Source organism: Lemur catta, chromosome 4 (genome assembly GCF_020740605.2).
Source record: "Lemur catta isolate mLemCat1 chromosome 4, mLemCat1.pri, whole genome shotgun sequence".
Taxonomy (NCBI): domain Eukaryota; kingdom Metazoa; phylum Chordata; class Mammalia; order Primates; family Lemuridae; genus Lemur; species Lemur catta.
The window spans coordinates 75945608-75958731 of record NC_059131.1 but is presented as its reverse complement, the minus strand read 5'-3'; the positions used below and the strand labels follow the sequence as shown (position 1 = coordinate 75958731).

General features: G+C 40.5%; 1 protein-coding gene across 1 annotated transcript in view; it reads right to left on the bottom strand.

The window, feature by feature from the left end:
* SLC9A2 (solute carrier family 9 member A2) overlaps positions 1 to 13124 on the bottom strand; it is a 90915-nt gene that overhangs the window by 50233 nt on the left and 27558 nt on the right. The window contains exons 2-3 of the mRNA XM_045550326.1: positions 9242 to 9705; positions 2601 to 2851 (exon numbers count right to left, since the gene is read on the bottom strand). Of these exons, the coding sequence (XP_045406282.1) occupies positions 2601 to 2851; positions 9242 to 9705 (715 nt within the window). The remainder of the gene's footprint in view (positions 1 to 2600; positions 2852 to 9241; positions 9706 to 13124) is intronic.

The following is a 13124-nucleotide window of genomic DNA, read 5'->3' as shown; positions in this document are numbered from 1 at the left end:
AAGGCAAAAAGAAGAGGAAGGCAGAAGGAGAGACGGATGGAGGAGGTGGAGGAGGGAGAAACGGAGGATGTGGGAAAAACTCAGAGAGATCAAATTTCACAATCATTTTAAAAATCATTAGAGAGGTGGTTTAACCTTTCTCTCGCTGCCTATCCTCTCTGCCTATTTTCCTTTCTATGTACCTGCCTTAAGCAAACAAGGGAAAGCACTGAGCATGCTCAGCACATCATGTGCCTTCACTCCCATTAACCTTAAAATCTGTTTTTAAATGGCAAAAGAAAAGAGTGCAATTAGCATGAAGTATGATAGGAATTCCTAAACTCAGTACAATTTAAGCCCAGAAAAAATTACTACTTCTACAAAAGAGGTGCATGTAGATGTGTAATTTTAATTGCATCATTATACCGTATCCCCTGGACTAACATAAGTGCAGTAATTACAACGTGGAAGTGACAGGATGCACTTCAAAGGGGGGAGGGGCGTGCATATCTGTGATCTACACCACAGGGAAGCATCACACATGGTCAGGTTTTGAATAGCATACTAATTACCCCACATTAGAACAGAGGGTGTCACTTCTGAGAACAAACACTCCAATGTGAATCTGTCCCTTCATTTGCTATCATAGGATAATGGGTGCACATGGTAATTTTAGATGCAAAAAAATGTTTACATCTCTTGTAATGTCTTATTTAAGGATCTACTTATTATTTTGGTATACTATTTGCAATAGCAATATTAGTTTAAATGTAATAAAGCAACTTCCTCTACACTAAGTTGTCAAATAAATGTTCACTTTGAAATTGGAAACAAAGGCAATGCTTTTCATCTGCCCACAAACCACAGCAGAGAATAACCTGTGCTATTTATCAGGAATATGTAGTCCTATTTGTCTCTGATTTCTAAATTCCCAGCACAAGTAGACTTCTGCTCCTGTCTTCACAAGAGGCAGGTGACTTGATACAGCCTAGGCCTTCCACCCCTGTGGACTCTGGGCCTCGCTGACATTTCCGACATACCAGGATTTCAACCCCAGCCAATTCTTCCACTACCCCTCCCCCAGATGCTAGACCTTTAAGAACCCCAATTCCTGCCTGTGAACATCAGGCAAATTGACAAATTTAGAGAGCTACTTTGTGGGTGTTCTAGTACATTTACATATGCACATGGTCAGGAGTATGTAAGACACTCAGACTTGCAATAGAATTCAAGGTTCTCACACAAACTGTTGCCAGAACACCACCACTGGAAAACCAGACACTAAGTCCCACCCACACACTCTTCTTAGAGACCTTGTAGCTAGCTGATCATACATTTTCAATGACACTGGTCAAAGAACAGTGAGGAAACTGGAAGTCATACAAATGATATGAATAGCAACCAGGAAGACATGGAACATTTCATTACTGGGTCAAACTGGATTAATATGTTGCTTTATTTAGGTTCTCTGCGAAACAGAAAACCACTCAACCTTTAACTCATGGCTTTCAGGACAAGGGGTGCTACTCTCCCTGCACAGGGGGCTTTGATGTCTTCCACCACAGACTTAATCTGCTTCTGATACAAAAATGCTGATATAAGGTGAAAAACTAAATAATTCCTATTCAAAACATCACTTCAATCAGGTGGGAGAGAAAATTTCAGGAAGAACTAAGCTTCCGGTTACAGCAGCAAAACTCTAAATATGTATAGCAGGTCCTAGCATAATAGGCTAGTGCGTATTGAGCTGTAAATAAATATTTCTCAAAGTAAAAGAAAACGTAAAGGCATTCCATTACTAAGTATTTCTCACAGACCATATACAGGGTGTGCCCACAGAATAATAGGCTTGTTTTTGGAAGCTACAAAAACATCCACACCCAATAAGTAGCCTCCTTCAAAGCAAACTTCCAAAGGCTAAAATGGGATCCAAACACTACTATTAATATTTTTCAGCCCAGTTGTAGAACTTCTCAAGAATGTCCTTTGGAATCAGTTAGTGAATGAGATACTAACTGTATCTTTAATAAATACATAATTCCTTGGTTTATAAATTTCTTGCTTTATAATCCTACCTCTGTTTTAAAAGCTAAGCTAAAATTGCATGATCAAATCCCTCATTCATTGAATCATGCTTTAAATGACTTTAAGCTATTATCCCAAATCAAACCTATCATACAAAACATTTCTACAGTTAAGATTATTCAAATGAATGTGCATAAGCAACTCTAGAACTCCCAGAGTAGCCTAGGATGCAACCTTGTTGGAATAATCTGATAGCCTCCCACATGGACAACTCCAAATGGGCATCGAACTCATAAAATTCTTGGTATCTGACCAAAATCAACCCCAACAGCTTATTGTCATATTTCAGATAAGACTCTAATGAATTTTTAATCAGTTTTCCATCTTAGCACCTGATCATGTTAGTATAAATTTGGCTGATAGACATTTTCATTTCTTTGTAACAAAATATAAGAAAATCCTATTTTTAATTGGTCTTAAAAGAATAAGAAAAGCTAGTCTTTTATATAACTTATTCAACTTAAATATCTTAGCTAAGAATACATGAATGCAATGAAAAGTAATTCTTCAAGTGCTTTTAACAAAGAAATACTCACGCCATGATGCCTGAGAGGTGAAACATTTCGGCTGTTATGTAGGACAAATAACTGTACAGGAAAACAAAGAGTGGCTCAATCACTCGGATATTATGTGTGAATCGAGTGGTAAATGCCGCTATAAATCCCAGGAAGATGCCAATCAACACTCCACCGATTCCCACAACAAAGAAGTTAGCAATTCCCGCAAACACATCAATGGTCTCAATGGTTTTCATCTGGCAAAAAGACTTGAACAAGTTATACAGGACCTGTGGGAGAAAGAAAACCCATTGTCAAGACCCTTTCCGATTTCCCCATTATTGTTCTGGTCACAAACACATCTAACTGGCCTTCTAAAATAAGGACAATTCTTCTTTGTACCCAAGAAGATGATAAGTGTCAATTGTGTATTTATTTGTCTCATAACTTAGTATTGCGGCTTTAAACAAAAAAAACTTTGAAAAAGTGAGTTGTCAGGAACATTATTTCTAGAAGTAAGGGAGAGGAGATTTCAAAGTTATTCTATAATTTATTCCTAAAACATTATTTTTTCCAGATATCATCTGAAAGATTATTTTAAAATGTTTGTTTGCCATCCAGCATACCTTGCTCGTATGACTATGGCTTGGGAAGTAGCATGTCACAGAGAAAGCTTGTCAGTGAGGCTGTGAGTGTATTTACCTTAGAAGGTCCCACTGTGGAGTCACACCATGGAAGGGACCCACCCATCAGTACAGGTGCCGAACCTGAAAGTCCGCCTCCCAGGTCACTGAGGGCTTCACTCCATACCCAGCCTCCTCCCCCACCCACATATACATGTCTCATTTAACTAAAAGATCCAAAGGGATTTTCTTCAAGCAAAGAAGCAGCAAAGTCATGTATGTGTGTATGTGTTGTGTCTGCTGTAAATTCATACATATTTTGTGCCTCTAAAGTAAATGAGACTGTTCTGTTGTTTGGTGTCTTTACACAGTCTTGGTTTAATGAAGGCTTCGAGAACGCCAGGCACTTCACCTCTCCCGGCCAGTATGTTTTCCAGTGTGTGTCTAGGGGCCACTGAGCCAACTGAAGTGGGAAGTGATGGCTTCAGCCTTATCACTCTTTCCACAAAACCGGCGAGTCAAATACAAGGCAAGCAGGTGGCCTGCTCCTTTTCACTGTGATATTTCCAACTCTGGGAGCATCCGGAATCTCCAAGAGAGCCAGCTGACAAGGACATTGGGGACAAAGGCTGTGCTACACCCTCATTTGGGTTCTGAGAAACTCAAAATTGTTCCCATTTGTCCAAGGTCAAAAGAAACAAAATGTCAGAGGCAATATTAGGATCCAGGTCTCCTGACCTTCTGGTTAAGTTGCTCAAGGTTCAACTGTGGGGGAGGCGAGTGAGTCAGATCCCTCCGGCTAACCAGTGTGTGGCCTGGAAAATGCCATCTCATGTGCTTTCCACTTCACTGTGGTCATTTATACAGCCTGTTACGTTACAGGCTTTACACGATTTATTTTCCTCTTTTCTACCAGATTATAAGCTCCTTTTGGTCACCCAATACCTTATTATAATTTGTATCTTTCATGTTGCCTAGTAAATGACAACAAATGTCTGTTGGTCTTGAAAACACAGAACGGAAAGCAGTGAACTTTTCTTTTGTCCTAATTATTGGTGTAGCTCTCAAGGGCATTTAGTATCCTACCACCAAGCAATGACTTCGGAAAAGAACAAAAGAGACCCACTCATGCCTTTCTCTTTCAATTACTTACAAAATAATAAATAAATAAAATAAAATAAAATGAAATAAAAAATTAAATTAAAATAAAATAAAATAGACTCACTCCCCGGAGAACTTAAATATTTTGAAGGCATCATCATTTGCCAGACAGAGGAGAAACTGGCTCCGAGCAGCATCCACTTCCTACGTTCAACACCAGGCTTGTTGCAGGTATCAGATTTCATAAGCATCAACATGACACAAGTGCTTCCTGAGAGAGGATCAGAGATGTGCTATATATACCCCTTGCCCACAAACAGCCAAAGCCAAAGGGGACAGTCACAGGCATCCTGGAGTAGACGGCAGGATTCCTAGCCGTCTGCTTCTGCATAGACAGTCTCCCTCCAGGGCCCCACAGTCCCGCAGTTCTGTCCCCAGCCTCCAGCCTGCGCTGCACCCATGTGGCTCATCTCTCCCTTGCTCTAATCAACCTACAGCCACTGCGAGACTTACTTCCTTTAAAGGCTGCCATTCCATTTTCCACGCCCAAGATTAAACTCAGTGACTGCCCGACTTTGGGGAAGGCCTAATAGTCTCAAAACACCTGGTATACCATTTCTTTTTAACTGATTTCCAACCCCTTCAGTCTGTGGAGGGTTTCGCCACTGCTCCACAAAACACACCATATATTTATTCACTCCTGCCCCAGGTTTTCTTTCCTGTCATTTTTCTTGCCAGAAACCCAAGCCCTATACCCAGGAAAACTTCATCATCTCCCAAGTTGCTGTTCCTCCCAAGAGCCCTCCTGGACTCCTATAGCCCTTTCCACTGGTCTCCTGCAACACAGATGATCTCCCTGACCATTCTGCATCCTGTGGAGCGGGAACCTCACGCCCCCAACAAAATGGGAAATCCATTCCGCACACAGCCCAGTCTCCTCTTCCTCTCTCTCACCTCCCCAGCCTACACCTACCCGGAGGCTTCCAGGGATGCTCATTCATTCCCCCAGACTAACTGGCATCAGCACATGGGTCGGACATTCAAAATCCTTTCAAAACCGTTTTCCTGGCAACTCAATCCATCACATCTCTCGGAAATCTATTCTGTTTTAAATAGCCTTTTAGATTTTGCAAAGACAAAAGCTGAGTCACAGGCACTTTGCTGTCAGCACACTGGGCACAAGCTCCATTTTGATCATCCCACTGCCTGAGATGCCACGGCCGTGTTAGAGGACATAGCTTAGGGAGAAGCCTTATCCTGACAACCAGAAAGCTTTCCATAACCTCTCACCTGCTTCACACCAAACCTGATACCTAGTGATCTGCACGAGATAACATTCTTTAGTTACAACTGGCCATAACCACATACTTAGTTCATTCTAGATAAATCCTTTAATTTTATCACAAGGAAACCTATGCAGAAAAGTGCTTTGGAGTTTTAATTTATATATGAATATGTATTTTGTGTGTGTGTTTGTATATATATGTGTGTGTGTGTGTCTGTGTGTATATATACATATATATAAAAGGTATGTGGGCCACAAATATGTCTCTAGTCAGTCTGTGCAAAGTTCGCTTCAACTTGACACTTGTGTTTCTAGATTACAATCTAGTGATGCCTATTTACTATTAATAAATTCTATAATGGGCTAATTTAACAGCTGAGAGCCATGACATCTTTCAAATGATCAAAGGTATACTTTCTATAATTATTTTTTAAATACATAGATTACATATTAAAATAGGAATTATATGTCTTGAACTTTGATTTAAAATGCACAGTAATTCTGTGAATTCAGGTAAAGCAGGGATGCAAACTACGCAAATACAGTTGTTTATCAGAATGGCTCCGTTCCAGATAGTGTTCAGATAACTTTTTCTTATATGAAATATGAAGGATAATCACTTTTGCATAAGGAATTTTAGTCCCATTCTGCTGTCTGCAAAATCAAAATTAAATTCCAAGTCATCACTGCTTCCCCTCCATCTTGCTAAAGTTAAATTTCACTACACAACACATAGTGGCTGGGCCACTACAGCCTGTCGCTGGCTTCTTTCTACAGAGCCAGCTCTCCTTAGCCAAGACCAGTTATGGGCAGATTGAGGAATCTCTTGAAGTCTCCTTGGAAAATTTACTAGAATACTCAATGCAACTCAATGGTTGCATTAATACATTCCAGAAATGAAGTTGGAAATTACCATGTGAACCTTGATTATAGGGTATGTGGAAACAGGAGGACTTCTCAGAAAACTGAGAACCTGAACAATCTGGAAATTTTGAAAAGTTTTCATAAAACATTTAGCATAAGGGAAAGCACAAAAAAATCCTATTTAAAAATCACACCTTCATGTTCTTCAATTGTTTGCCATTTCTCCAGTTAATTCTAATCCACTGTAGCCCTGGACAATAGCATGACGAATTTTGATCTGCAACATACATACTATCAATTTCTCTTGATTTGAGACATTTTTATGACAGGTTTTCTTCCTTTCAGCTTTTCTAGCTCAACATTGAATTTATCATGATTTGGGAAAGTAGTTAATTCCTCTAACCTGCAATTTCGCTGACTCTCCAGAGTACAGTTTTAACATGAATTCTCTCTGGTTAACTTTTATTCCTTCTGTCTGCAACTGCCAGTAACTCACCCTTTCTGCTGTATGCATCACGGGCCGAATTTTTATTAACTTTACCTAGCCTATGAGCTTCTTAAACCTTTCCTAGGTATAAGAGCAGACCAATGACTACAAGAATCTTCACCATCTGTAAAATATCTCCACCTCTGCTCTCTGAGGGTAGCTGACTTGCAGGCAAAGTTATCATTTTTATACCATTGTTCCAATTATTACTAACACATGCTCAATTCTGTACAGTATTCAGCCAATTCAGTTAGAGAAACATCTAGTAGTTTATTCTCCAGCATTAGGTAGGCAAGCCCCTGGGCACGTTCTGATATCCTGAGGGTCCAAGGTACATAACTTACTGAAGAAGGCTCTTTCATATGAAACCACTACAGTCATTCTGACTTACAGGCTCTGGCCATGGACACAAGGCCTCCACCTCTAAATACCAGCCATGGCCATTCTCTGCCCTTGCCCTCCTTCCCTGTGGAAACAGCAGGCTCTTACTTTGGCCACTGCCCCCTGCCCCACTCTGGGTCAGCCCTCCCTCTCCATCTATAAGGGCACAGTTGATAGATTCGTGCCTCTTGAAAGGAAGCACAGGATTCCTCCAGATTACCTGCGGCCTTTGCACACTCTAAACAGGGATTTAGCCAGATCCTTTCCTGAGATCTGATTCTGGACAAACTCAAAGAATAGACCACAGAGATGTCTGAATAAAAAATTTGTAAGGGGGGAAACCAGTGTAAAGGCATGGTATGTCATTCCAAAATTGACCTGACTTTGCTGAGCTGAATTAAAAGGAGTGAAGCCAGGTGTCCTTATTTCTATATAAAAGTCCCATTACACTAAATAGATTCACTCCAAGAATTCCACATTCAAATGTCTGCAATCTCCCTCAACAAGGGCAAAATGTACATATCAAACATAAGTCACGATGGAAAATTTGAGGCTTACAGAAATGAGAATAAGTCATAAAATGTCTTTATTATTATGGCAGTTTCCTAGTTAAAATTTAATATTGGTAACTTAATGACTAATCAATCAGTTAATGAGCAGTGGAATATTTCAAGTAGACTCTGTTACATGAGTGAGATAACTTAGCCTTAAAATACCTGTCTTAGCAGCTATTCTAAAAATTATGATCAATAAATTATCAATAAATTATTTTCTACATAATGTTCACCTGGAGTTAATGGACATCCTTAGAGATGATATTTTATTCAGTTCAGGGATCTGCTTTTACAGTGGAATACAGACTAACAGAGAATAATGTTGGTTCCTATGTAGACTTTTACATGAGTGAGGAATAACATTTTAATGATAGCAAATGGAGAGGGTATTAAAATTAAGTTATTTAAGCACAGCTTACTTAATCTTTCTTGCCTCAATTTTCTTATCCTATTCTCATAGGAAGAGTACCTATTTCATAGGTTGCCATACAGACCTGAGCACAAGGGAAGCATTCACAAAAGGTTAGTGGCTATCATTGCTATCACCTTTACTACTATAGAAGCGTGCCTAACATAAAACAGCATCACCGATATTAACTAATTGATTTATCAATCCAGCGTCACTTGGCAGTCTTTAATGGGTGGAGGTGGAGCTCTTCGTAGGTTTGTGGGTAGGGCAGGGAGGCTCCCTCATCCTTTCTCTCCACCCTTGCCTGAATTCAGAAGGCAGAGTAGATGTAAATCCTGGTAACAGTAAGATCCTAAAAGCCCCTGACTCTAGTTATATGTTAATTAAGAGAGAATTAAAAATAATTTTCATCTTCTGAACAAATACCCATTTATGGGAAAATGATGAGGACCAGAAATGTGCTGGTTAAGTAGTCACAGAAAGTGAGCGGTGAGCGTGTGACAAAAAAATTTCCCTAAAGCCATTAACATAATAAATAAACCATCACCAGATAGAGAATGGCACTGAGCAGGAACTGTCATTTCACCTGCATTATACACGTTGTGTTCTGACAGCATTATTCCTCACAAAGAACACTTCTAAAAATGCCAAAATGACCCATCAGCAGAGATACAAAGGCCACAATCACTTCTATGCTCCTCTGGCACGAACAGGGTTTGGTAAGCAGGGGCCAGCTACATATTTTATGGGGGTCCAGTACAAAATAAAAATGAGGGGCCAGTTGTATAATAACAAATGAAAGTATGCACAATGAATAAAAATGTGTTAAGAATTTCAAGGCAGCAACATCACAGCATTAAACCAAGCAAAGGGCCCTATTAAGTGGGGGCTCTGTGCGGCTGCCCCTGTGTAAGCCACTGCAGGTGGCTGGGCAGCCCCCACGTTCTAGAGCCATGCAGCGTGAATGTGTACTCACCACTGTCACAGCGTCATTCAGCAGGGACTCTCCAAAGACCAGGATGTAGAGCTGCTCGTTGACGTGAATGTTCTCAAAGACAGCAAGCACAGCCACGGGGTCCACAGCTGAGATTAAGCTGCCAAAGAGCAGGTTCTGGAGTAAAGTGATGTCACTGAGGCCGAAAGCTTCGATCTGGCAAATACCAAACAAAGACACCCCAATGCCAATGGAGTTCCAAAGTGTCCCCACCACGGCATACCAGAAAATGGTGCCAATGTTCTCAAAGAAAGGGCGAGTGGGCATGAAATAGCCGGCATCAAGCACGATGGGCGGGAGGAGATATAAGAAAAACACGTCAGTCTTCATCGCAGGGGGAGACTTCTCATCAACGCCAAAAATAATGCCGCCGAGCAGAAGTCCAACCATGATGAGAAGGCAGCTCTCAGGCACTATTGTGGGCAGTTTGTGATAGAGATGGAAGCCTGGTGAGGAAAAGATAAAGACACCAAATTTGGGTTATACAGGAATTCTGGAGACGGGATACTGGTTTCCTTTGATTGAACTAGTGGGTCCTATTTCACAATCTCCAAGGTCAGTACTATTGGCTAGAGACTGGCTTCCTACAGTACAGTCTAAATCAGAGGATTCCCTTAAAACTATGCACAAAGTACACTTACACACAAATGTAACTTTAAGTCAGAATCAAAACGTTATAGGTACACATTATCTATATAGCACAGTTTTTATTTTTCTAAATGCCTCTTAAGTTTTTCTTAAGTATCGGGCCCGTGGAAATGGAATAAAATAATGCAATTTTATATTGCAAACAATTTAGTGATTTCCAAAACATTTTCAGTTGTAACATCTCATTTCATCCTCACAAAAACCCTAAGGAGTAGGCAAGGCAGTTATTAATCATATTTAATATTTTCTTTAAATGTAAGTGGGAATTGAGCGTCAAAGAGATCTAGGGTTTCACCAAGGTGGTCGCCTCCCAAGCCAGTTTTTGGATTACTACTATCATCTCTGGCATTCAGAAACGTTTGTAACTTATTTGTTTTTAATTTTAGATTCTTACATTTGGAATACTGAATATGTTTACTTTGGAGATATGTGTTCCTTCAGAGACAACTGAATCAATTCATCAAGATGCTCTGAGTAACCACTGGATGAGGGACATAAACATGCCATGACCTCTATTCTCAAAGGGTTCTCTCCCAATCAAGTTCCCAAAGTGTGTTTATGACTTACTCTAATACAAGGAAGAGTGTGAGAAGCCCCAATCAAGTGCTGTGGGAATAGAGAGAAGGAGCAAATCTGCTGAGGAAGTCACCGTGGAGAAGTATCCAGGCAGGGCCTAAGGGACAGACAGACACTGAACACATAGAGAGGCATGAAGGGCCTTCTGAGAAGTAAAAAAGTGGAGGAACATATCCACCTCCTAATTCACGGTGAAGCTGCTGTGGCTTTAATACAGAGAACATGTTAGGGAGAGGCCTGTAGCAGGAAAAGAGGAGGGAAACGTGGGTTAGACCAGCACAAGGGTGCAACCTGGGAAAGTGATGGCACCCATGAAGGTCACTGGACACAGCTGAAGTGCGGAGAGCTCTTATTTGCAAGGTAGCAGTAAGTTACCCTGGATGAAAGTTGAACGTGAGAATGCTATGGTTTGACTATGTCCCCTCCAAAATCCAGGTGTTGCCAATGTGATAATATTAAGAAGCGGGGCCTTTAAGAGGTGACTAGGCCATGAGGACTCCTTCCGCATTAACAGGATTAAGGCTCCTATAAAAAAAGCCTTCTCACAGCGTTAGTTGATGAGCTCACTCTTCTGCTCTCGCTAGCCCTTCTGCATTCTATCACTGGAGGACACAAGAGGCCAGACACCAAGTGGCGGTGCCTTGATCTTAGACTTCCCAGCCTCCAGAACTGTGAGAAAATAAATGTCTGTTCTTTAAATTACCTGTTTGTGGTATTCTGTTATAGCAGCAAAACCAGACTAAGACAAACTTATCTGAATTATAGAAAGATATTACAGTTGTGCCGCATTAGACATTTCCGTCAACAGTGGATAGAACATATCATGGTGGTTCTGTAAGATTATAATGGAGCTGAAAAATTCCCATCGCCTACTGACGTCTTGATGATCCTGACGCTGTGTAGACCTAGGCTCAAGTGTGTGTTTATGTCTTAGTTTTTAACAAAAAAAGCTTAAAAAGATAAAAAAATAAAAGAATTTTAGAATAAAGCTTATAGAATAAGGATATAAAGAAAATATTTTGTACAGTTGTATAACAGTTTGTGTTTTAACCTAAGGGTTATTAAAAAGAATCAAAAAGTTAAAAAAATTAAAAAGTCTATAAAGTAAAAATGTACAGTAAGCCTAGGTCAATTTATTATTGAAGACAGAAAACTATTTTTTTTATAAATTTAGTGTAGTCTAAGTGTACAATGTTTATAAAGTCTATAGTGGTGCACAGTAACGTCCTAGGCCTTCACATTCACTCACCACTCACTCTCTGACTCACCCAGAGCAACTTCCAGTCCTGCAAGCTCCATTCATGGTAAGTGTCCTATGCAGGTGGACCACTTTTATCTTTTACACCATATTTTTACTGTACTTTTTCTATGTTTACATATATTTAGATACACAAATATTTGCTATTGTGTTACAACTGCCTACAGTATTCAGTACAGTAACATGCTGTATGGGTTTGTAGACTGGGAACAATAGGCTACACCATACAGCCTAGGTATATAGTAGGCTGTACCATCTATGAGTAGACGCTATAGTATTCAAACAACAAAACTGCCTAAAGGTGCTTTTCTGAGAACGTATCCTTGTCTTTAAAGATTGCATGTCTATTAAAATGATAGAATAAGTCCTTAGAAACTTAAAATCATCCAAGTTTTAATCAGTAAATCCTTCAGAGCTTACAAACAGGTCTAAAACCACAGCATTAAACATTTTGTAATCCAAAGCACTACAATCGTAATAATTTGAAGAGGTTTAAAGAACTATCAATAATTTCTAAATAATAAACTGAACATCTGCATGTTGAATACTCAGATCCAGCTTTGATTATTTTATTATTCGTACTAGAGCATGTGCCAATAATTGGAGGGGACTAAATGCATTCAGCTGGTACAGGGCCCCTTACCCATGACCTCTGTCCAGCCCACTGACCTCACTGTTAAACAGAGAAGTACAAAAGACCCCTGAAAACCACATCTTTGTCCCCTCATGCTGACTCCTGCTTCTACACACACCTCTTCCTGCATGATAGAGGTGTGCCAATAGCACCATCTCCAGTCCCCTAGCATCCGAGTGCAATCACCTCTTTCTGTAATGTACCCCAACCTGAACGTTTCTTGCCAGGTGCATGCAGGGCTGCTATCTGAGGACTGACCCCTGACTGGGACAGGATAGGTTACTAACACGCCCAGGCCCCACCTGCTCATCTGTAAAATAGGGACAAATGCACCTGCCAGGTAAAGAACTGTAACGATAACTGAGTTGTGGATGGCACAGTACTCACCACTGTGCAGTGTCACAAGTGCCCCCAAATTTTAGTTGCCTCTCCCTCTTCTAAATGGAAAAGCAAGAGAAAACAGTTTTAAAGAAATGCACAGAAGCAACAGTCTTCAAGGAAGCCAACTGGAAAATGGGTGAGGCCTGTTTTGGGGGGCTCCCATTTCTCTTGTTGCTTTTTTCTTTCCTTTCACTGATCCAGCACCAATGAAAGTGGCCAGTGCTCTCACATGTGGGTGCTGCTCCTCTCGCTGTGTGGAAAGGATATTCTTAATCCTAAGCATGGAGGATGTGAAACCAGGTAGATAGGAGAAAGGAAGGAACAGAGATTGCTTAAATGCATCACTGAGGCCACCGTCTGCCACGCTC